General features: G+C 44.5%; 2 protein-coding genes across 3 annotated transcripts; one reads left to right on the top strand and one right to left on the bottom strand.

The window, feature by feature from the left end:
- Nucleotides 1–797: 797 nt before the first annotated feature.
- LOC120019090 (methylmalonate-semialdehyde dehydrogenase [acylating], mitochondrial-like) lies at nucleotides 798–20,843 on the bottom strand. Its single transcript, XM_038962340.1, has 12 exons — nucleotides 20,579–20,843; nucleotides 10,288–10,329; nucleotides 10,051–10,125; nucleotides 6,810–6,971; nucleotides 6,648–6,726; nucleotides 5,548–5,850; nucleotides 5,075–5,196; nucleotides 4,266–4,455; nucleotides 3,879–4,060; nucleotides 2,101–2,280; nucleotides 1,683–1,781; nucleotides 798–1,520 (listed from the first exon to the last, which is right to left on the bottom strand). The coding sequence occupies exons 1-12, from the start codon at nucleotides 20,615–20,617 to the stop codon at nucleotides 1,419–1,421; spliced, it is 1,575 nt and encodes a 524-aa protein (XP_038818268.1). The 5' UTR covers nucleotides 20,618–20,843; the 3' UTR covers nucleotides 798–1,418.
- Nucleotides 20,002–23,013, top strand: LOC120019091 (sterile alpha motif domain-containing protein 15-like). 2 transcript variants are annotated; one of them, XM_038962341.1, is made up of 4 exons: nucleotides 20,002–20,035; nucleotides 21,385–21,491; nucleotides 21,694–21,792; nucleotides 22,654–23,013. In XM_038962341.1, the coding sequence occupies exons 2-4, from the start codon at nucleotides 21,420–21,422 to the stop codon at nucleotides 22,822–22,824; spliced, it is 342 nt and encodes a 113-aa protein (XP_038818269.1). In that variant the 5' UTR covers nucleotides 20,002–20,035; nucleotides 21,385–21,419; the 3' UTR covers nucleotides 22,825–23,013. The 2 variants fall into 2 exon arrangements, with proteins under 2 accessions (XP_038818269.1, XP_038818270.1); XM_038962342.1 differs by lacking the exon at nucleotides 20,002–20,035 and adding an exon at nucleotides 20,134–20,167.
- Nucleotides 23,014–23,634: the final 621 nt, after the last annotated feature.

Here is a 23,634-nt window from a genome sequence, read left to right as displayed (position 1 = left end):
CTTACTTCATTTGCACACACTGTATACAGATTTTCTATTGTGTTATTGACTGTATATTTGTTCATCCCATGTGTAACTCTGTGTTGTTGTTTTTGGTCGCACTGCTTTGCTTTATCTTGGCCAAGTCGCAGTTGTAAATGAGAACTTGTTCTCAACTGGCCTACCTGGTTAAATAAAGGTGAAATAAAAATAAATACAAAAATTGAGAGGATCTACAGAGAATGGGAGAAACTCCCCAAATACAGGTGTGCCAAGCTTGTAACGTCACACCCAAGAAGACTCACGGCTGTAATCACTGCCAAAGGTGCTTCTACAAAGTACTGAGCAAAGGGTCTGAAAACAAGCATTTAAGATTCATTTAAATAAAATGTGCAAAAAATGTAAAAACCTGTTTTTGCTTTATAATTATAGGGGGGAAAAACTACTTCATCCATTTTAGAATAAGGCTGTAACAAAATGTGGAAAAAGTCAAGGGGTCTGAATACTTTCCGAATGCACTGTAGGCCTCAATAAAGGAAAGCCATCTAAATGTATCCATATTAGTCAGTTTAAGCACCAACTTGTAGATTGAAAAGTACTCTGATCTTGTAGATTATTTAGGCACATTTTAGGGTTATGAAAGTGTTTGGAGACGCTTTACACACTAAATATATTGATGAATTAAAAATAGTGGTTTGATTCATCCTGAACGTTGCCATATTCATGTTCAATATTCATGCTTGAGAGAGAAATGTCAAAAATACAATGTCTAGTTATATAGAGCTCAGTGATGAGGCATAGGAAGTAGTATACTTAGCAACAGTATTCAATGGATATCTTTATTCCATGTAAAACAGGAACACCGCTCACTAACTTTACAAATTAGATTTTTCGAATGCACTCACAAATACTAACACTTTGACAGTGTCTCTGTTCCACAGGTTGGGGACACTAATGACCATGATGGCTGTGGGACTGGGGTGAAGCCACTTCTAGATGCTTATCTACAGTCAGTGTACCGCTGTTCCCCTCCTAATGGTTATAGTTAGGATGCGAGGGGAGTACTGATCCTAGATCTTTGCCTATGGGCAACAGAGGCCTTCTCTCACCCTTTGCATTCCATCTAGTCCATCGTTCTCATGGAACTCCCAGGAGCAGCATATGTCTAATGTTTAAACAGAAGGGTTTGAGGCTATAGTAACAGTACATTTCAGATCTAATCTGACACCACCCTATAAGAAACATTACTTTCATTAACAGGGTCAAACTCCAATATATAAACTTTGCTCACATAGTACACTCTGTATAAAACATATTCCAGGACTGCAATAAAGTCGTATCAGTTATCCATACCCCTTGGCTGCTAACCCCTTGTGAATGTCAGTCAGTAGAACGTTGTGCCAGGGAGAGAACACCACATTTACAAGCGTACATTCCGTTTAGCGCATGGTTGGCATGGTAACTGCTGCAGCCTTAGTCGTGGCGTCCTCAGCCTTCCACTGTGAAGTCACCGTCTTGATCTGAGTGTAGAACTGAATGCCCTGTAGCGACAACACAGGAGAGGAGACAGTCAACCACAGAAAATTCCACCTCATATATAGTTGTCTGAAACAAAAACGTAGGATCAATATGATCGTATGATAAAATCGGTGGGTGAGAAAAAATTGTGGGCTTGTGCTGGTCATTTCCGGTGTTGAGCTAACCTGTTTTCCGTAGAAGTTGGTGTCCCCCCTGAAGGAACCCCTGGAGCCGGTAAAGGAGAACATGGGCAGGGGGACGGGGATGGGCACGTTCACTCCAATCTGACAGACATACAGATCACATTATGAATCAAGGAGATAAATGTCGACAGAGAAATTACAGGATCCATGAAGAAGCCTTGTGCATTGTTGCAAAATAGTTCTGTGAACAATAGATGGTTGTCCCTCAGAATCTTAAATCCCATTAAAAGCAGATTAAACCCCCACTGAGTAACCACAAGCTATGAATCACCAATTTATCAGGAAATGAAGTCATCCAATGATCAATGGGAAACTACTTGCAATGCTTGACATCAAATCACACAGGTCTTACTTTCCTAAGCACCTACCGGAATTCTCTGAACGTTGAACTATGGCTCACCTGTCCGACATCCACCTCGTGTGTGTACTTGCGGGCGGTAGCGCCGTTGGTAGTGAAGATGGCGGTTCCGTTGCCATACTGGTTGTTGTTGACCAGGGAGATGGCATCGTCCAGAGTGTCAGCCTCCAGAACCACCAGCACCGGCCCAAAGATCTCCTCCGTGTAGCACTTCATCGCTGGCTGGGGAGGGGAGGGGGAGGAGGAGTGGGAAAGCAGGAGATTAAGCTCCCTGTCAGTGTTCTACAGGATATTATGTCAAGAATAGAGATTGGGTGGACTATCATGTATTATTATTGCAGGCCTTCCAAATGAGTTGAAGGCAAATCAGCTTTGAAAGGAAAGATCCAATATAATAAGTGAAGTGGTATGACTTGTGGAAGGGGATACACAGAACTGTATGAGCTGAAGATTCACACCCGAAAACCTCAAGGATAGTGAACGTGAGAAAAAGTGGAAAGTTGCAGTCAGGTTGACAAAGGCACTGTGTTATCTTCCCTCCATATAGACAAGATTACACAACCATCAATGTGACTAATTGTTTATCAGCCAAGATCTCCATATAGCAGGCAGACGTCGCTGGTCAAGTCAGGCCTCTTAACTCCAGCCAGACATTAACCTACAAGCAGGGGTTGGAACTGTTTCAGGGAACCGAACCAAAAACAAGAAGAACATTGAGGAAAGGAAATGGATCTCTAGTATTCCAGAACAGAACCATTATTTTCAAATCTTGAGAACCGGTTAATAATGTTATTTATTGTTCCAAAAATATTCCTAATGTCTAGTGTAATATAAATATATTTCAGTGCTAGTAATAGCCTAAACACTTTCCAATTCATGACATGATGCCCAGCGCTTCAAGCATGCCCCCTCCATGTCCACCCCTCTCGCTCTCCCTACCGGTAAAATTTCAGTTGCATTTCACGCCTGCACTTATCTGTCCATCAAACAACGAGCTTACCGGTTCCATAGTAAGCTGCTCTATATCTGCTAATTAGTGGATTTCACCAGATTAAAAAATATATATATACACGTAAATTAACTATTACTTTTCTGGGGTTCGAACCGGTTCAGAACTTTATTATGCTGGTCGGAACAAAATAAAATAGGGATTCTGCTCGGAACAGAACAGTTGCAAAATAAATCATTTGGTTCCAACCTCTGCCCACAAGAGGGGCTTTGGTTAGCTAGTACTGCAGGATAAGGGTTAAATACTCTTATCTACTATAACAGTGAGTTACAGAGCTACTACAGGCATGTCAGAAGTTTGAACGTTAATCTCCTTTATGTGAAAGTGTCATTCCCACTGTACCAAGGTTCAGCGTTGTTGTGAGATACTCCAGTGATGTAAACCCAAATATAAACTTGGTGGTTTTAGCCTTCCAATGCTGATTGGCTGAAAGCTGTGGCATATCAGACCGTGTACCACAGGTATGACAAAACATACATTTTTTCTGTTCTAATTACGTTGGTAACCAGTTTATAATAGCAATAAGGCACCTCGGGGGTTTGTGGTATATAGCTAATATACCACTGCTAAGGGCTGTATCCAGGCACTCCGCGTTGTGCCTTGGATGAGAACAGCACTTAGCCGTGCTATATTGGCCATATATCACACCCCTATTGCTTAAGTATAGAGGTGCGGTGGTTCACTAAAAGTTACATGATGTAATGTAATAATGTAGCCGGATTACTTGTAGATGAGGAAACCTTGGCTTTAGCTCAGCTACTGAAAGTCAATCACTCAGCTGACCAAAATTCATAGACCCCGCCCCCCTTACCGTTACGTTGCCGATGATAGTGGGTCCTACGAAGTTTCCATTCTCGTATCCTTTGACGTGGACATTGCGTCCATCCAGCAATAACGTAGCTCCCTCGTCCACGCCACTCTGGATCAACATCTCAACACGGGCCCTGGCCTCAGGGGAGATCAGTGGACCCACGTCAGCACCTGGCTGGTCACCTAGATACACCCACACAAAGGAAGAAAACATGGAATTAGAATTCATATGATGGACATTCCAATTCTGAGCAATGTTGCATGATACGGTATGTGGACTGGAGCTAGTGGTCCTATTGGATGTACTGTTTCAAATGGGGGAAAAACACTAGCAAGTCTTAAATTCACACCGGGGTTAGTGAGTCTTTTAGGTAAAAGGGTGAGGTACCTGCATTGACACGCAGGGCTTTGGAGCGCTCCACCAGCTCTGGGAGCCAATCACGAGCTTCGCCTACCAGAATGGCAGTTGAGAGAGCCATACAACGCTGTCCTGCTGCGCCGAAGGCCGCGCCCACCAGCTGGTTCAGAGTGTTCTCCTTGTTGGCGTCAGGCATCACCACACCGTGGTTCTTAGCTCCCTACAAGCCAGAACACATGGGTTGTTACATTTACTGCAATACATTTTAGGAACGTGCAAAGACATACAGTAGACCTATGCAATAAGTATCTCAAGAAAAACTCAAGGATCGACAGCCATCTATTGTCTCAGTCTTGATAGAACTATTCATCTTGCAGTATGGTTAAGGCCACAGTAAACTATTTAAAAGCTGCTATGTAACTTTTTGGGCGACCCAACCAAATTCACATAGAAAAGCGAGTTATAGATCTGTCATTCTAATTGAAAGCAGGTTTAGTGGTAAATCTTCTATGTGCGCTATTTCTATGTTTTGCATTCTGAAGTTTCGTTATTTGCGTCTTTCGGTTTTGAACACTACAAACAATTGAAAATACAATATTTTTGGTTATTGAAAATATATTTCACAGTGGTTTAGATGCTACAATGATTGTCTACAAACTTGTTTTGTCACAAACAAAATATGTGAATTATTCCATTTTTTTCAACCGGGAAATGGCGGAGCGATTTCAGCATTTTGCACTTTTAAGGCAGACATGTTTCTTAAATGCGTAAGGGATTCTTCAATGATTTAATCCCCAATTGACCCCATTCATAGAACGGTTGCTGGTCATCATATTTACCATGTTGGACTGCACTCTCTTGCCGTTCTTGGATCCTCTCTCGTAGATGTACTCTCCTGCCTGGTTGGAGCCCACAAAGCTGATGGCCTTGATGGCTGGGTGGTCACAAATGAAGTTCACAGCTACAGAAAGAGGTCAAAAGTCATCTAATTTCACTCATCAGCATCATCCCATCATCATTACATGGCACTGTAAGGGCACAAGATGGGATGGTGTAATCACCTTGGAAATGAAACAAACAACCTTTCTTATATGGACTCCTTTCCCCTAAAGCACTTAAATACATTACCTACACACATTATGCAAAACGTTTAACATAATGCTTGAGGTATATCAGTAGTCTGAATGGTCTTGTAGATGCAGCACTAACACACATGATCAGCATAGCCTGCTTCATTGCATCCTGGGAAACAGGACACACACTTCAATAGCATGTTTTATAAAGACTAAGCACACACACAACCCCGTCTCACCAGCGTGCTGTCCATGGATGATGTTCAGGGTCCCGTCGGGCAACCCTGCATCCTGCAGCAGCTTGGCCAGCAGCATGGTGCACCCTGGGACACGCTCGGAGGGCTTCATCAGGTAGGTGTTGCCACACACCATGCCAATGGGGAACATCCACAGAGGAATCATGGCAGGAAAGTTGAAGGGGGCGATGCCGGCACACACCCCGATGGGCAGGCGGTAGGTGTAGGTATCCATGTCTTTGGTGATGGAGGGCAGGGTCTCCCCCAGCATCAGGGAGGTGATGCTGCAGGCGTGCTCTGCCACCTCTAGGGGGCAGAGAGGAGCAGAGACACGTGAGAAAAGCCAGTGAGCTGAAGGTCAAACAGTACATGTGGAGGTAGAGATCAGAGTAGGGGTGAAAGAGGGTAGGCAGAGGGTCAAATACGTGTGTTGCTAAAGGAGATCAAGAGATCAGAGATCAAGAGACTCCGATACAGAGACTCCGATACAGAGATCAGAGATACAGAGACTCTGATACAGAGATCAGAGATACAGAGATTCCGATACAGAGATCAGAGATACAGATTCCGATACAGAGATCAGAGATACAGAGATCAGAGACTCCGATACAGAGACTCCGATACAGAGATGCAGAGACTCCGATACAGAGATCAGAGATACAGACTCCGATACAGAGACTCCGAGACAGAGACTCCGAGACAGAGACTCCGAGATACAGAGATCAGAGATACAGAGATCAGAGATACAGAGACTCCGATACAGAGATCAGAGATACAGAGACTCCGATACAGAGATCAGAGATACAGAGACTCCGAGACAGAGACTCCGATACAGAGATGCAGAGACTCCGATACAGAGATCAGAGATACAGAGACTCCGAGACAGAGACTCCGAGACAGAGACTCCGAGACAGAGACTCCGAGACAGAGACTCCGAGACAGAGATCAGAGATACAGAGATCAGAGATACAGAGACTCTGATACAGACTAGAGAAGACTAAAATAAGCATTTATTGGACAAGTTCTTGTAGTAGCCATCTCCCCGTTTCAATTAAACATTTTCTCCCGTTTCCCATGCCAACTTAAGGGGACTGTCTACTCACGCAGTCCTCTGAAGACGTCTCCCTCCGCGTCGGCTAGAGTCTTGCCTTGCTCCAGGGTGATCAGCCTGGCCAGCTCTTTCTGTAAACATTAATGTTTTAGGACCTGGTTATTGTTAAGAAACATGTATGCAGGCCCGATTTCAGACCAGGGGCTTTCCTTACAATGTTTTCCTTGATGAGCTGCTGGTATCGGAGGAAGATCTGCTGGCGGGTGAGGATGGAAGTCTCGGACCAGGAGGCATAGGCCCTGGAGCAGGAGTCTACTGCAGCCAGCATCTCCGTGTGGGTGGCTTTGGGCACACGACTCACCACCTCATTAGTAGCCTGAAGTAGGGAGAGAAGAGGGACAAGAGATGACCAGGTCATTGTGAACAGAGACCAACTACATCTGGGGCCTGTCCAGAAAGGTGTAACTTTTAAGAAACTTGAGATAAAAATGAACTGTGTACAGGGATAAGTGTCATGACATGTAGAATAGAGTCCGATAGCATTTCAAAATGTTCTATTTGTCAGGGCAAGCCTGATGACGAACAAGATCGGCAACCACCACATCCTCAAATGTTTGGTTATAATCATATGATTTGCCTGCTTAATTGCCTCCACAACTTAAAAACGGTCTGAAGTAAAATGTATACAAGTGTTTTCAATCTATATGACTCAGGAACTGACAATCTAATCTTGAACTTACTAAACTGCTGAATTTTCACTCTGTACCCAAAGTATCAGATGTCTCACTGTTCAATTGAAAGTTTTACAGGTTTATAAAACAACCAAAATCTGTAATGATGCATGTATACGTAATTCAGAATGACTATATAATGTTTAGACTCAGGAGAATTTGCCTTTTATGCCATGCTCTACCACCATGCTATTGCCTTGGCTTTTTTAGCCACTTGCCTTTTTATGGAAAATATATTTCGGTAACCAAAAATATTGTATTTTCAGTTGTTTGAAACTGGTGTACAAAACCGAAAGTAAAAGACGCAAAAATGAATCTTAACGGGAAGCATAGAAATAGCGCACATAGAACAGATCTACCGCTTCTTAGACTTGCTTTCAATGAGAATGACAGATTTATAACTAACATTTCTATGTGAATTTGGTTGGAAATGTTGACAAACTTTAAATTAAAAGCTGGATTGTCTTGAGTCAATAAGTATTCAACCCCTTTGTTATGGCAAGCTTAAATAAGTTCAGGAGTAAAAATATGCTTAACAAGTCACAAGTTGCATGGACTCACTGTGTGCAATAATAGTGTAACAATTTTTTAATGGCTACCTCATCTCTGTATCCCACACATACATTGTAAGGTCCCTCAGTCAAGCAGTGAATTTCAAGCACAGATTCAACCAAAGACCAGGGAGGGTTTCTAATGCCTCGCAAAGAAGGGCAACTATTGGTAAAATAAGCTAACATTGAATATCCCTTTGAGCATGGTGAAGTTATTAATTGCACTTTGGATGGCGTATCAATAAACCCAGTCACTACAAAGATACAGGTGTCCTTCCTAACTCAGTTGCCAAAGAGGAAAGAAACCGCTCAAGGATTTCACCATGAGGCCAATTGTGACTTTAAAACAGTGACAGACAGGTCATAAAATTTACTTTTTGGTTCACCAGCCACTGTGGCGGGTAGATGTAAAAATCTACCAGGCACACATTTTTACCAGGCAGAATATTTTTTTTTACAAAGATGAACATGCTTTGTAATGTTTCTAAAACAATACATGCATTACTAGTAAGTAACTAACTAATGTGGTATATTGTTTAGATACATTTTTTGTGACCTGAGTCTTTTAACCAAATTACAGTATCAGATACAAAAACGTTCACCTGCCCCTTTAAGGGCGGAGGTGACTGTAATAGCACGACTAGAGTCATGTTTGTGCATGTGAGATTGAGTCTGACTAGAACCATTGTCTTCTCTTCCCTAGCAGTTGAAACTCAAATAGAAAAACAACCTAGCTTGTGAACAAAATGTAAATAGCCAAGAAACACAAGGACAAAGTCTCACTTCAGTAGACTTTAGTTTCAAGTAAATTAGACCAACTTTTACGCCTGTGCGCAGCGCTTCTAATAATGAATCTTTCACTAAGCTCTTCACCTCCGCACGGGAAGCATTATTCATTCGTAGTGCTTTGACTGCGATTAATAGCTATGAAACAAAAACAGCATCAATTCTTTGAACAGCTACTGCAGCATTTATTTTACTAGAAATGTGATCACACTTGACTATTTGTATTCACAATTGCGAGTGAAATGCTTGCAATGTGGATCCCTGACCACCCGCCAACGAGGCTGGTGAAATAGATAGATGTTAGATGTCCTAACCGACTTGCCAAAACTATAGTTTGTTTACAAGAAATTTGTGGAGTGGTTGAAAAACGAGTTTTAATGACTTCAACCTAAGTGTATGTAAACTTCCGACTTCAACTGTATGTAAGATAGTTAAATAAAAAGCAAAATTATTGATTATTATCATTTGTGCCCTGGTCCTTCTTTGTCACTTCCCACGAGCTGGGTTGTGACAAAAACTCACACTCATTCTTATGTTTAATAAATGTATAGTGTTGGTGTGGGGCAGGCTTACAATGATGGCAAAAAACAACATTTGAGAGTGCGCTGACCCTGGTGCTAGAGGGGGTACGCAGCTGGAGCTTGAATGTTTGAAGGGGTATGGGACTATAAAAATTTGGGAACCACTGTCCTAAAACACAAGGCCAATTCTACACTGAAGTTGTGGACCAAGAAGACAGTGAATGTTCCTGAGTGGCCAAGTTACAGTTGTCTTAAATCTGCTAGCAATGATCAACCACCAATTTGCCAGAGCTTGAAAAAAAATTGTAAGAATATTGGGCAAAATCTGCACAATCCAGGTGTGGAAAGCTTTTAGAGACTTACCCAGAAAGACTCACTGCTATAGTTGCTGCCAAATGTGATTGTAACGTATTGATTCATGGGCTGAATACTTATCTAATCAAGATTAGTGTTGTATTTATTTTTTTAACAAATGTTTGAATTTGTCCCTTACTTTTTGAGACTATTTTGCATAGATCATTGACAACAATTAAATCAATTTTAATTCCACTTTGTAACACAAAATGTGGAAAAAGTAAAGAGGGTGTGAATACTTCCTGGAGCAAGACAATGACAAGTTTACATGAAGTAGATGCAGACAGGCCCCCCAGGCCTGAGTTAGTGAATGTGAGTGCATAAACATGTCAAGGTTCAATTGAACTGGCTACGAAGAATAGGCTCCCATTTCTTCACTTTCCAAATCATACATATTAAATGACACCCTAAAGAGTTCTTCATCTCCAGCTCCCGACCGGTTTACACATTGCTTTTTAGTGTTTGCATGAACTCCCGTTGTGATGTGTGTGTGTTAATGTAGAAATACTTACAGGGTTGTGAATGTCCAGCCATTCTGAGGTGTTTGACTCAACAAACTTGCCGTCAATGAACAACTTGGTGGTGGGCTGCAAGGTTGCAAAAGCACAGGGGGACAATGCGGTCATCCACCATATCAAATCATCATATCTGCACATGTCTAGATTGTATGAGCATGTATTCTAATATACAAGTCTTCTGTAGTTACAAACACTCATAAATGTAGTTATGATTGCATGATGTTAACTCACCACGGATGATGAATAACACATGCGACCCATCTGAAGGGGTGCCTGTAAACGAGAGAAAACGATAGTTATCGGAGTTGTAACTCCAGTTTTACAGTATGAGTGGAGCGGAGCCCCATAGGGGAGCTCTGCTCCTAGTAGTTTTCCACACTGCCTAGGCAGCAAATAGCCGGAGAGAAAAAATTATGCACACATCTGCAGCCAATAGGAGTATAGGTGTCCCTATATAAGGGGACGCTTCCCCTCAATCAGCCTCCCGAAAAATGATCTTCAGCGAGACTGGGGGTCGGCAGGGCCTTAAGTCCTATGGGACTCCGCTCCACTCATAGAACTGGAGTTACTACTCCGGTAACTATCGTTCTATATCGTGGAGCTCCGCCCCATAGGACTCCTAGTGGTTTAAGGTGGAGCGCAACGCTCCAAAATATATTCCCTGCCGAACCGAACACTTCCCAAACTTTATGAAAAGGTCTGGTCCAGTAATGGCTGCAACCAAATCCCGCAACACTGTAACACACTGTGAAAACAGACTGTGTCACAATGTACTGCGTCCTCGGTCTAATCCGCACTACTCAGTTCAGAGGCACCGCCAATGACTAGTGGGCAGAGAAAGCAGAATATGAGCCATAGAAATCTGTAAAAGCAGATAGATGAACTCAAAACTTTGTCGGCATTCAAAATTGGTCAAATAGTACTGTAACACCTGTTACAGGAACTATATCCCTAATCCATCCGCCCAAACACAGTCATAGACTTGTGGGCAGGACAAAAAAAACATGACTCTACTGTGCCATCCCAGCCAGGAGGAATGTCATGTAGTCATTCTAATAGGAGAAAGCGGACCTGATGGAAACCATGTCCATTGATCCTGCCTTTTTTGTCTTAATTCTAGCCTTCTCATCAGCAAAGCTGAGTACAGACTGAACCGATTTAGAAGACCTACTCACCGATTCCTCAGTGTAACCCGCCACACTCAATCTATAGGCAAAGCCAATGATTCGTGGGCAGATAATAGAATATGGGCCAACTACTCTGCCTCAGCAGATACATGACACCTCAATGTTCCATCAATTCCAGTGACCGGTCTAATAGTAAAGTAACACCAGTTACAGCACTATTTCCCTCATCACTCCGCCCCTATACAGTGATACACTGGTGGGCAGTCTAGACATTCTCTGCTGTACTGACAGTGTCAAACAAAGGTCATGTGGCACGTGTCTTACTCTCTGACAACTAAGAGAGCGGACCTAATGGGAACCCTGCCCAATAGTCCTCCATCTTTTCTTAACTCAAATTCTCCCTTCAGCCACACTGAGTACAGAACGAGCTGGAGAGTTAGACGACATGTCTAAACTAGAGGTCGACCGATTAATTGGAATGGCCGATTAATCGGGGCCGATTTCAAGTTTTCATAACAATCGGAAATCGTTATTTTTGGGCGCCGATTTTTTTATTTTTTTTACACCTTTATTTAATAATCTTTATTTAACTGGGCAAGTCAGTTAACAACACATTCTTATTTTCAATGACGGCCTAGGAACGAGGCAGAACGACAGATTTTTAACCTTGTCAGCTCGGGGGATCCAATCTTGCAACCTTACAGTTAACTAGTCCAATGCTCTAACACCTGATTACATTGCACTCCACGAGGAGCCTGCCTGTTGGTGAATGCAGTAAGCTAAGGTAAGTTGCTAGCTAGCATTAAACTTATCTTATAAAAAAACAATCAATCAATGACTGTCATTGCTCCAATGTGTACTTAACCATAAACATCAATGCCTTTCTTAAAATCAATACACAAGTATATATTTTTAAACCTGCATATTTAGCTAATAGAAATCCAGGTTAGCAGGCAATATTAACCAGGTGAAATTGTGTCATTTCTCTTGCGTTCACTGCATGCAGAGTCAGGGTATATGCAACAGTTTGGGCCGCCTGGCTCTTTGCGAACTAATTTGCCAGAATTTTACGTAATTCTGCCACCCGTTAGATAAAATACGGAACGGAATAAACGTTTTGTTTTCGAGGTGATAGTTTCCGGATTAGTCAAAGGTATATGGTTTAGAGAGAAATAGTCGACGCATTATAATTCCTGTAATAACTTGCGGCTGAATTTGAAAGGGGTTCCTTCGTTATTTTACCGTTCATGTCTTCCATAGAGAATGTCTTGATCTACTTCAAATAAGGTCTGTTTCGTGCAGGCTTAAACCGCCTCGACGTTTTGATACCCGTGTAAATCTCACTAGGATAAGGTAACGTTTGTCAACATATTTTCATAAATCCACTCTACAATTTTTTTAATCTTCGCTTATATTTAGCCAATATTGATCAGAGTTACCTTGTCCTATGGATATCTACACAGTTATAAAATTGGCACGGTGATGTAAGCCTACAGGAAACACAGACCTTATTTTAAGTGAATCTAAAAATATCCTATGCAATAAATGAAGGAACCGCTTTTCAGATTTTGCTAGGTGTCATGGGAATTATGACTCGCACTTTGGTTGTCAATTCTTACCCTGCCCATTATTAAAATAGGATTTCCTGCATATAGAAATTAAGGTTTTTGTTTTCAACATTCATCACAGGTAACTTAAACTCTATTTTTATTCAAACAGTTGAGAATATTTGTCTCCTAAGCAGACTCTTCAGTATCATTGTCACTTCAGAGCTGTGTGCGTATTTATGTATTATATTAAGTTAAAATAAAAGTGTTCATTGTTCATTCAGTATTGTTGCAATTGTCATTATTATAAAAATGTGTGTATGTGTATGATATATATATATATATATATATATATATATATATATATATATAAAAACATTTTTTTTTTTTTATAAAGATCGTCCGATTAATCGGTATCGGCTTTTTTGTCCTCCAATAATCGGTATCGGCATTGAAAAATCATAATCGGTCGACCTCTAGTCTAAACAGGTAGAATCGGACAAAAGGAGACATGACGATCAAGACGCCGCTGCACAAATATCCTCTACCCCTGTTCCTCTGAAAAGGGCCGCAGGCGCCGCTACTCCACGAGTGGAGTGGGCTCTGACGCCATGAGGCAGTGGCCGTTCTGCCGCCTCATAAGCCGTCTCAATTCCTTCGCAAAGCCAATGAGACCGCAGCTGTTTTGAAAGTGGTCCACCAACTGTACTAGCACCGTGACACACAAACAGCTGAGGGGATGACCTAATCATTGCCGTGCGCTGCACGTATAGCACGCCAAGGCGCGCACCGGGCACAAGCAATGAAGCCTCTCCTCTCTCCGCTTCGCATGGGGAGGCGGGGGCGGAGGGAGAAAGCCCATAGCTCAACGGTCTGTGACTTATATGAGCTCTTAATAACCTTCTACATAAATGCCGGGTTAGGACATAACACCACTCTGCTCAAGTCGCCATTGATGGCAAGGCAGTCGGGTCTCATCGAAAGAGCACACAAATCACTGACACGCTTGGCTGTAGTCAAGAGAGAACATTTTCAGAGACAACATCTTGAGGGAGATTTGATTCAATGGCTCGAACGGCATGTCGCAGAGCGCCTTGAGTACCAAAGTTAAATCCCACTGGGGCAGCATGGCTCTAACCGCTGGCCTAAGCCGCCGCGTTCCCAATAGAAACCATTTCACTAGAGGGTGGCTGAAGACGGTGACTCTGCCAAACCCCTCATGAAATGCTGAAATTGCTGCCGCGAATACCTTAATGGTGGCGGGTGAGCGCTGCTTGTCAAACATGAACTGTAGGAATGAGAGCACGCTCTCAACCTGACAGCACAAGGGGTCCACATTCTCTTTGGCACACCATTGTGGAAACACGTTCCATCTCCTGGCATACGTCCTGGATGTGGAACTGGCACGCGAGCCCTGTATCGTTCTGATTACTGAATCAGATAACCCAATGCGCTCTACGCAATTGCTCTATCATGCCTGCCACCTGAGACATCGCGTCCTCTTGATGTGGAATTGGCCATGATGGCACAATCAACATTTGAGTCATCTCCGCATACCACGGAGTCCCTGGGCGATCGGGGGCTATCAATATGATTGACAGCCCTCCTGTTCTCATGCGGGCTAGCAATGGGAGAACGCAGGACAGCGGTGGCAATGCATACAGGAGAACATCTGGCCACTGGTGCGCAAAAGCGTCTATCCCTAGTGGCGGTTCATCCTGGGCTCGTAGGGAAAACCATAGGGGACACTGCGTGTTAACACGTGACGCGAACAGCTCCACCTCGGAACAGGTCCACCCCAAACCATTCCCATATTTGGAGAACAATGTCGAGGTGCAGCTGCCACTTGTCGTCTTGGGGACCGCCTCGAGACATGAGGTCTGCACCGACGTTCTGATAGCCTGGAATGTGTGTTGCTGTCAACGAGCGAAGGTGCTCGTGAGCCCACAGCCACAATTCCTCCGCCAGCCGGTGGAGTGCAGGAGACTCCTCCTTGCCGATATATGTAGGCTACTGTGGTTTGGTTGTCCGACCAGAGCAGCACGTCCTGACCCCGTAGGGTAGACAAAGTGGGTCAGAACCAGTAGAACTGTCTCCAACTCCAGGAGGCTGATGTGGTGTTCCGAGGGAGGTCACACACCTACCGCCAGAGCCTGACATGTCCCTCCCATCCAGTCAGACAAGCGTCTGTAAAACATTGGAATGTAGGAGGACACTGCCTATTGGGACCCCTTGCGTCAGGACGCACGTCTCTCCAACAGTTCAGGTCCGCTCTGAGCGAGAGGGGAACTACCAAAAAAAACAAAACGATGACGGTGCCTCACTGGGTCCAGTCATAGTTGGGCAAACCCTTGCTGTATTCTGTGCATGTGCAGAAGTCCCAGATGAACCACGGAGTGGGCAGACGACATGAGTGTCATGACGGAATGCGCCGTCACCATGTGATTCGGATAAAACCTTCGTAGGGCTAGCAACAAGGCAGCCCGCCGAGGATCTGACATTCGAGCCTTCATAGCCAGTGTCTAGCTATAAGCCCAGGTAGACAATCCGATGACTGGGCCAAGGCGTGCTCTTTTCCAAATTCACAGCGAACACCAAACGTGTGAGATGAATCACTGTCTGTGTCGTGTGTATGATCGCCAGCTCTGCTGGCGGGGCAAGAACCAGTAGGTCGTCTAGGTAGGCTAGTAGCCTTAGCCCTTGACGAAGCAACGGTTCCAATGCTGCCTCCGCGCATTTGGAAAAGTTGCGAGGTGCCAGGGCGTACCCGAACGGCATTATCGTACGCCACCCCTTGGAAGGTGAAACGCAGAAACTTCCTGTGACGCGGATGCACCGGCACATGAAAGTATGCATCCTTTAGGTCTATGCTTATACAAAAGTCTTTGTTGTGGATACATTTACATTTACGTCATTTAGCAGACGCTCTTATCCAGAGCGACTTACAGTAGAGTGCATACATTTTATTACATTTTACATACTGAGACAAGGATATCCCTACCGGCCAAACCCTCCCTAACCCCGGACGACGCTATGCCAATTGTGCGTCGCCCCACGGACCTCCCGGTTGCGGCCGGCTGCGACAGAGCCTGGGCGCGAACCCAGCCCAGCCTGGGCGCGAACCCAGAGACTCTGGTGGCGCAGCTAGCACTGCGATGCAGTGCCCTAGACCACTGCGCCACCCGGGAGGACACATTAGAGCAGACGTTGTCATAAGCATTCAAAAGGGCCATTTGGCTACGCTCTCGTTGAGAGTGCGTAAATCCAATATTGGCCTCATTCCCCCCATCTTCTTTGGCACTAGGAAGTAGGGTGAGTATAGCCCGCTGTTCCTTTTCTCTTGGGGAACTACGGTGACCGCCTCCTTCGCCAAAAGTTCTGTAATCTCTTTCACAAGAGCGGCTACTTTCTCTGGCGTCTCCATCACCGTCTCCACCACGCCCGAAAACGGGGGAGGAGTTCGGTGGAATTAGATGGCATAACCCTTCTCCAGCGCACGACTTAGCCAGGAGGAGAGGGTGCAGCTTCGCTGCCACTCCGAGTAATGCTCTGAGAGCGGGAGAGCACGAAGCCGTAGGAAGGACCTGTATTCCTCTATGGCCCAAGCCGTCGCTGTCCCTCGACACTGAAGTGGTGGGACAGCCCAGGGTGGGCCCCGCACGAAAGGGGGAGGAAATATTGACGCATTCTGTGAGAAACGGGGGCGCCGACCCTTTGGTTATACTCGTAACCTTGTGGTTCCAGCCCTCTGTGAACGCAGGATGGGTCTGAGCTACACTAACTGGGACGCCTGCCTGAGTTAATGTGCCGTCTCCCAACAGCGATTGCGTCATCGGCCCAACATGGGGCTGTGTACGCAGACTGTTCTTTAAACCCCTAGCCACCTCACTCCTGAGAGTGTGTAGGGTTTTGTATGAGGTATAGCATGACGGCTTATTAAGAGTGTCCGTCTCGCTTCCCTCATGTCATTCCCACTCACAACGTCCTCCTGTGTGTGCTCAGCTACGTACTTGTAGTGGGCTGTGCTACACACAGTGGTGAGAGGAAGAGAGAGAGATAAATTGAGACCGCTCAGGTTCCTTCTTGTTATGGAAAATAGGTTATCTTGTGACAAAGTCAGAGGGAACACATTCTTTATTAACAAAGGACACATTGGCTCCTCCAACCCTGTTGGGGGATGAACAGTGGGCGTTGTCACCTGAAGTGCTGCGCGCTCTCCTGCCCTCTCCCACTCGTCCCATCATCGTCTCTTCTGACTGCCTCTTCTGACTACACCAGGTGCTGCCGCTCGACGGGCTCTCTGTCTGGCAGTAGACCCAGGACTACTGGAGACGGTGGAGCGAGGGGATTCCTTTGAAGTTGCTCGAGACCCTCCTGCTAATGGCAGGTGTCTAGACAGCTGCTTTTTATCCTCCTCAAGCTTCCCGAAACGCACCGTCGCATCTTTGAAGGCTGCTCCGAAGAGACCACTGTCAGAGATGGGAGCTTTCATTAGGGCGGCTTTGTCAGTCTCCTTCATAGCCGTCAAAGACAGTCAGAAGAGTCGCTCCACGACCACCGAAGTGGCCATGGACCTCCCCGCACATAGAGCCAACGCCTATGTGAGATGGAGGATGGCACCGGAAATCTTCAACGCTTCCTCCATCTCCTCTCCCGACAGCTCAGTCCTACCCGTGGTGAGACAGGATAGAGGCTCCCAGGAGGGCAACATTATTAGCTGCTGCTATTGCCTGTACACCTAGAATGAATGACTTCTCTACCAGCTGTGCTGTGAGTCGGTCCTTAGTCGTAGGTAGTGTGGGTTTCCTGGACGACGGCCAGGAGCTCGAACCTGGGGCGAGGTACGCGGCTAGGGCGTCCTCGAGCCTAGGGATCTCCTGAGGCCATTTCCCGTCCACTTTGGTGAACGGGGTGTACGCCTTCGCCAGTGCTCTGGCCATTAAAGGCAACTCCCATGCACCCTACACATATTTAGTGAGAGAGGGCATGGCCAGTGCCGAAGGCACAGCCACCAGTCTTTGTCTAGAGTAAGGGCCGCCCACCATCATATCCACTTCCAGAACGGAGGGAATGGAGGGGGGCAGTGTAATCTCCAGACGGCTCGCGGCCCGCTCAATGAGCCCTGTAAAGTCAGAGTGCAGAGAGGGCGTTGCATAGGAGGCGGCTGCTGAAAATTCAGAGCCTGTCTCTTCCTCGCCCAAGGATGAGAAATTCCCCTCGCTCTCCCTAGGGAGGGGGGGGTCATTTCAGCTTTGGTCAGTAGACAGGGTTTTTCCGGAGAAAAACCCAGACACTTCCCAACGTCCTCGTCATCTCCGGAGACACCGTCGTCATATGATGCCTCAGAATCTGAGGCTAGCACAGACGTAGCATCTTCCAGAGGGAGATCTCCCTTGAAAAATGCCCACCGCTGTTCCCTCTCCTTTCTTTCTCTCCTTTAAAGAAAGGAGGGTGCAGCTATGGCAGTCCGGGGATCTGTGTGGCCGCCCCTAGCGTGCTGCAAACCCAAACACATGAAACATAAGTCGTGTGGGTCCGTAGCCGCCATAGTGGCGCAGCGACACTGAGCTCTTAAAAGAGCTTTTGGGGTGGAAAAGGCATGCTCATGAAGGACAACGTGGAGACTAGGAAATTGACAGCGGGTTTGTCCTGAGTCTTCTCTCTAGGCGTCTTCAGTCCAGTCCTGTCGCTGAAGATAATGGGAGGCTGATTGGGTCACCTGTGCTCCTATTGAGTTTTTTATTTATTTAAATTTTACAGGGACAGTGCACATGAATCAACGTTTCAGTAAAAGTGCCGGTTTAAGCCAGCCGGCTAATTTTCAACCACAGTCCCTGGGCAGGTTATTAAAAACAATTACAATATAGACAATCATTGAGCAGTGTTCACATGCAGAGCAACATAGGACAAGCAAGACATAGCATACAGCCAGAGCAACATAGGACAAAAAGCAGCAAGACAAAATTCATAAAAGCAACAAAGTGTTTCCACACCTCACAAGCTACAGACAACAGACAACATAGAAAGCGGCAATACACAGCTAGGGATTATGTTCACAAATCTGATTGACCTTTAGCCATGTCTTCATGCATTTTGTGAAAGTGTGATATGTGGTGCAGTTATGTGTGTCTGATGACGGTGTATTCCAGACATGGGAAGCTCTCACAGAGAAAGGTGCTTTTCCTTAAGGGAACTATACAGTCACCTCTCATGGCAGACCTTGTAGATCTGCTGCCATATGTTTGGGTTTTCTGTTTAACAAAAATACTGTGTGGAGGGGGAGCCAGGCCATTTTGGATCTTGAATACAAGACATGCGTCGGTGTATTGCACAAGATTTTCCCAACTCAGGAGCTCATGCTTTCTGAGGATGTAACAGTGATGATGGCTATTTGGCTTCCTATCAAGCACTTTGAGAGCCTGTTTGTAGACAGACTGAATAGGTTTTAATGTTGTACAGCAAGCTTGGGCCCAACTAGTCAAGCAGTATGCTAAGTGGGGGAGTATCATAGATTTGAAGTACAGTTTTGCTACCTCTGTAATCAAACAATTTCGTATAAATCGGAAATTAGCTAGGTTGAATTTGGTTATCTGAATTACCTTTTTCACATGATTTTTAAAAGAGAGGTTGGAATCAAGTATGATGCCAGGGTACTTAATCTGATACCACCTGGAGCTTCTCCCCTGACACGAAGACATCTGGCTCAGTAGCATCTGTTGCCCTCTTTGTGAAGAACATGCAAACAGTTTTTTTTCACATTGAGAAGCAAACATGAGTCACTGAGCCACTTTGTAACCTGGACCATTACAGTAGTGAGTTCTTGTGCAGCTTGTTGTTTGCTCTTTGCATGCACATATATCACTGTATCATCTGCATACATTTGAACTTCAGACCCAGTACAGACAGAAGGCAGATCATTAATGTACAGACAGAAGGCAGATCATTAATGTACAGGCTGAACAGGAGGGGCCCCAGTATTGACCCTTGGGGCACGCCCACATCATAGCTAAGAGTGGGCGACAGCTCATTGCTCACTCTGACACACTGAGTTCTGCCTTCAAGGTATGATTTCATCCATCTCAAGGCATCGGGGGAAAAGTTGAACTTGGACAATTTTGTGATGAGAATCTCATGGTTAACAGTATCAAAAGCCTTCCTTAGGTCCAGAAACACAGCCCCAACAACGCCCCCTTTGTCCATCTTGGACTTCACATTTTCCAGAAGAAAGCAGTTGGCCGTTTCTGTGGAGTGTTTCGCTCTGAAGCCAAACTGCATGGAGTGTAATGTGAAGGGGCTGTTGTTGAGGTGGGCAATCAGTTGTTCTGCTACACACTTTTCAACAACCTTTGACACCACAGGTAGTATACTAATGGGCCTGTAGTTACTCACGTCAGCAGGGTCGCCCGATTTAAAGATGGCCGTTATTATTGGCTGCAGGTGTGTACATAATTTTTCAGGCTATTCGCTGCCTATGCAGCGGGGTAAACCACTAGGAGCAGAGCTCCACGATATAGAACACATAAGGATCACTTTTCAATGTTTAGTTTCCATTGGCTAAGATCCAAAAGCCTAACTTTCTGCAAGACGACTAGCTAAGCTAACTATGTGGCATTGTAGCTAGCTAGTTGAACTCGAGAGCTAACGTTAACTTGCCCAATTGCATGCTACAGAAAATAGCTATATGTTGCAATGCCAAGGGGGGAAATAATTATAAGTGTATGTTTCGACATCGAAAAGTGTGGCACCAACTAGCGAGCTAGCTAACGTGCCATTCTAGCAAGATAGCTAGTCAGCCACTCAAGCTTCAAACAATGCATTTAGAAAAGCTGCACGAGGTATGTGGTTTACCTTTTTGCTCCATAACGACCTTGCTAGTATCCCTGCCATGGTTGAAGCAACTGTGATTGCTTTTAGCCCAAAAGTACGCACTCCCCAGCTGGTCAGACCCAAAATACAGACACCTCTAGACACTAGAAAAGGTTAGCAGACTAACAGTCACACAATCATGGCGTCAAACTGGCTGAGGACGTAGAAAGAGCAAACGCTGAAATGTTTATCTGCTCTTTCACTGAGACAGCAACGTTGGGCCACATTGACGAGCGCAGCAGATGCTTTAACAATCTGTGAAATTGGCATGCATGATTCCCGTGAATAGGACCCAATCTGGGCGGGACAATAGCTTGGGAAAGAACCAATCAGTAGGCGAAAACGAAAAAACTCCCCCAAAGGTATGAAGCGCATTGGCTGGCCTTTAATGATTGCGACCAGTCGACGCTGACACGAAAATGAGTGCTCTGTTACATGTCTTTCATTGATCCCAAGTAGAGTCCATCATTCTAATTTACACCATTTTTTTCATTATCGAACGAAGGCGTGAGAACAAGTGTCTTCTTTCAAACATGGTAGAATACATTAGAATATTATTGAATATCGTAGAATATAAATAGAATAGAGCATATTCAATTAGTCACTTGAAATTACTTTTACTTATTTCGGATTCCACTATTTATAATGTGACAAACACTTTTTATATTGACCTTGGTCTGAGTTTTACTGCTATAAATAAGTTACATCAGGATACATTTGAAAGTATTTCAGTGCTTACCTAACATGTTATATTTATGAGATAGATACATTAGCACCTTTCCCGACAGGTGGCAGTTTCTATGGTAACAGACACACAGGCAAGATGGCCTTCCTTCACTGGAGTTGCCAGGACGTGGCAAAATGGATAAGATCCTTAGGATATCCACATTATACAGTGAGTAAACATATTAAGTTAACAATTAAGTGACTTAGTTACTAATTTCTTCACAATGACAAGTAACTTTCCAGTTTTATTTTAGCTAGCCTAACATCAGAGTAACTTTATAATAATGTGGCTTAGACAGAAGCAGTCTAGGCGTAGGCTACTTTGGTGATAGAGAGACACTTATTCAACAGCTCTGTCTTTATCCCCCCAGGCCTGTTTCACTGAGAACCTCATCACAGGTAAAAAGCTGATTTATGTAAATTGCTGCTATCTGCCAAGATTAGGAATCACAGACTTTGAGGATATGAAGGTAAGGAGATGGTCCTACAAAGCTTTCAAATTCTAAGCTTTTATTTGACTTACTTTTAATTTAGATAGAGTTATTTTTGAATGAAAAAGTCTGAATGGAAAGTAGAAATAGGCTAGACTCCAGTAATCTCTGCACTAAAACTTACTGGGAACGCCAACATGAATGTGTGCAGGATTGTTCCAACCCAAATAAGAAAGAATTGGACAATCTTCCCATCTCAGTTGTAGGCTAATTTTTAATGATGGGCTGCACAACATGCTATATCATGCACAGCCAAATGCAGAAAATCAGATGCAGCACAGATAATAATTGATATTTCAGAGGCCAACTCACCAGGTGATAGCAGCTAAACTGGACCAGGGTTTATATTTATAATGTGCATGGTGATGCTCTCATTTATAGCCTATTATTAATGCTTGTGGGAGTTAGGGTTATCAGCCCTGAACACCCCTGTAATCAGGAGTGTGCAACAAACTGATTATTGCAGATAGAAATACTATGAATAAAGCTGCCATTTCTTCCTCACTCTACACTCTTAGATTCCAAACGGGTTCTTCGGCAGTCCCCACAGGAGAACTCTTTTGGGTTCCAGGTAGAACCCTCTGTGGAAAGGGTGGAACCTGGAACCAAAAAGGGTTGTTCAACGGGTTTTCCTATGGGGATAGCCGAAGAACCCTTTTAGGTTCTAGATAGCACCTTTTTTTCTAAGAGTGTATACATTTCAGAGGGGCATGTCTATTCTAAAATGCAATACATTTCTATCTAAACGTTCTACAACGTACCCTACTGAACGTGACACTTATATTTTAGTAGCCTATGGTTTGACTCAGCTCCTCCTCCCTGTGTTATACCCCCCTGTAGGCCATCTCTGCACATGTGCGTGAGCTGCTGGGGACATCAGAGCCGCTGTGGAGCCGCAGCATCGCAGACCCCCCCAGAGACAGCATGGGCCTGTTCCTGGAGAAGAAGAGCAGAACAGGGGACTGGGCCGATTCCTTCACCTACACACAGTTCCTCGACAGGAAACAGTGAATGGAATCTGTCCGTCTGATAAAAGAAACATGAATGAATGAGCTGTCTGTCAGTGTGTTGTTTGTAAGATGACGTTAGTTGTGAATGATGAGACAATAATGTTCCATTCAATTACAGATGTTGAGACACTATTTCAAGACAGCGTTTTGTAAGGCACTTTGTGATTAAATTGGTGTTCTGGGGTGTGCATTTAGTTTTTCAGATGATTTCATTTGTAATAATGTGATTGTGGGGTAACAGCTGGTGAAGTGAAGGGCTTAGAACTATGACCCTGTAGTTAGTGCACTACCTGCCGTGCCAAAGGGTCTAGACCTCCTGACATAGTGTGCATAAAAACAGATAAATATTCTAAGCCAAGGGCCCCTTAAGGCTATGTTCCACTTATGCATGGACCGACAGAGTATGAAGGTTTATTGAATGAAATGAATACTCAATTGGTCCATGAACAGTTGGCACACAGTTTCCTCATTACAATGTCCTTTATTGATTAACTAGGTAATGCAAGGTACAACAACAGGATGTCGTTTTCTGCATTCTAAAATAATGTATTAGACAGAGGAAAACTCAAAAGGCTCTTGAAATTACCACAGATCCCTTCATTCCAACACCTTGGGCACAAGCTGTCCTTGTTGATCTGAACCGTGCCTGTATACAGTGGCTGAATGAGGCTGTATTGATCTGCAGTAGAGATCCTCAGTGTAGTGCTGTATTAGATGAAACCCAACACTTTGTGTATTATGAATTGCTGTGGTAAGAGGCAGGAATGTATTTGTTCTGAGGAAGAGTCATATTTCCTGTTAAGAGAACGCA

The sequence above is a fragment of the Salvelinus namaycush genome, chromosome 24, assembly GCF_016432855.1.
Source record: "Salvelinus namaycush isolate Seneca chromosome 24, SaNama_1.0, whole genome shotgun sequence".
Taxonomy (NCBI): Eukaryota; Metazoa; Chordata; class Actinopteri; order Salmoniformes; family Salmonidae; genus Salvelinus; species Salvelinus namaycush.
The sequence above is the reverse complement of the archived record's forward strand: the minus strand, read 5'-3'. Positions and strand labels throughout refer to the sequence as shown.

Bases quoted from the DNA above. Each gene is read 5' to 3' on its own strand.
- LOC120019090 (XM_038962340.1), bottom strand. From the start codon at position 20,617: ATGGCAGGGATACTAGCAAGGTCGTTATGGAGCAAAAAG. The intron at 1,782-2,100 runs GTGAGCCATAGT...TATGTCTGTCAG, and splicing joins ACGAGGTGGATGTCGGACAG to ATTGGAGTGAACGTGCCCAT. The intron at 1,521-1,682 runs GTTAGCTCAACA...TTGTCGCTACAG, and splicing joins CCAACTTCTACGGAAAACAG to GGCATTCAGTTCTACACTCA.
- LOC120019091 (XM_038962341.1), top strand. From the start codon at position 21,420: ATGGCCTTCCTTCACTGGAGTTGCCAGGACGTGGCAAAATGGATAAGA. The intron at 21,492-21,693 runs GTGAGTAAACAT...TTATCCCCCCAG, and splicing joins TAGGATATCCACATTATACA to GCCTGTTTCACTGAGAACCT. The intron at 21,793-22,653 runs GTAAGGAGATGG...ACCCCCCTGTAG, and splicing joins CAGACTTTGAGGATATGAAG to GCCATCTCTGCACATGTGCG.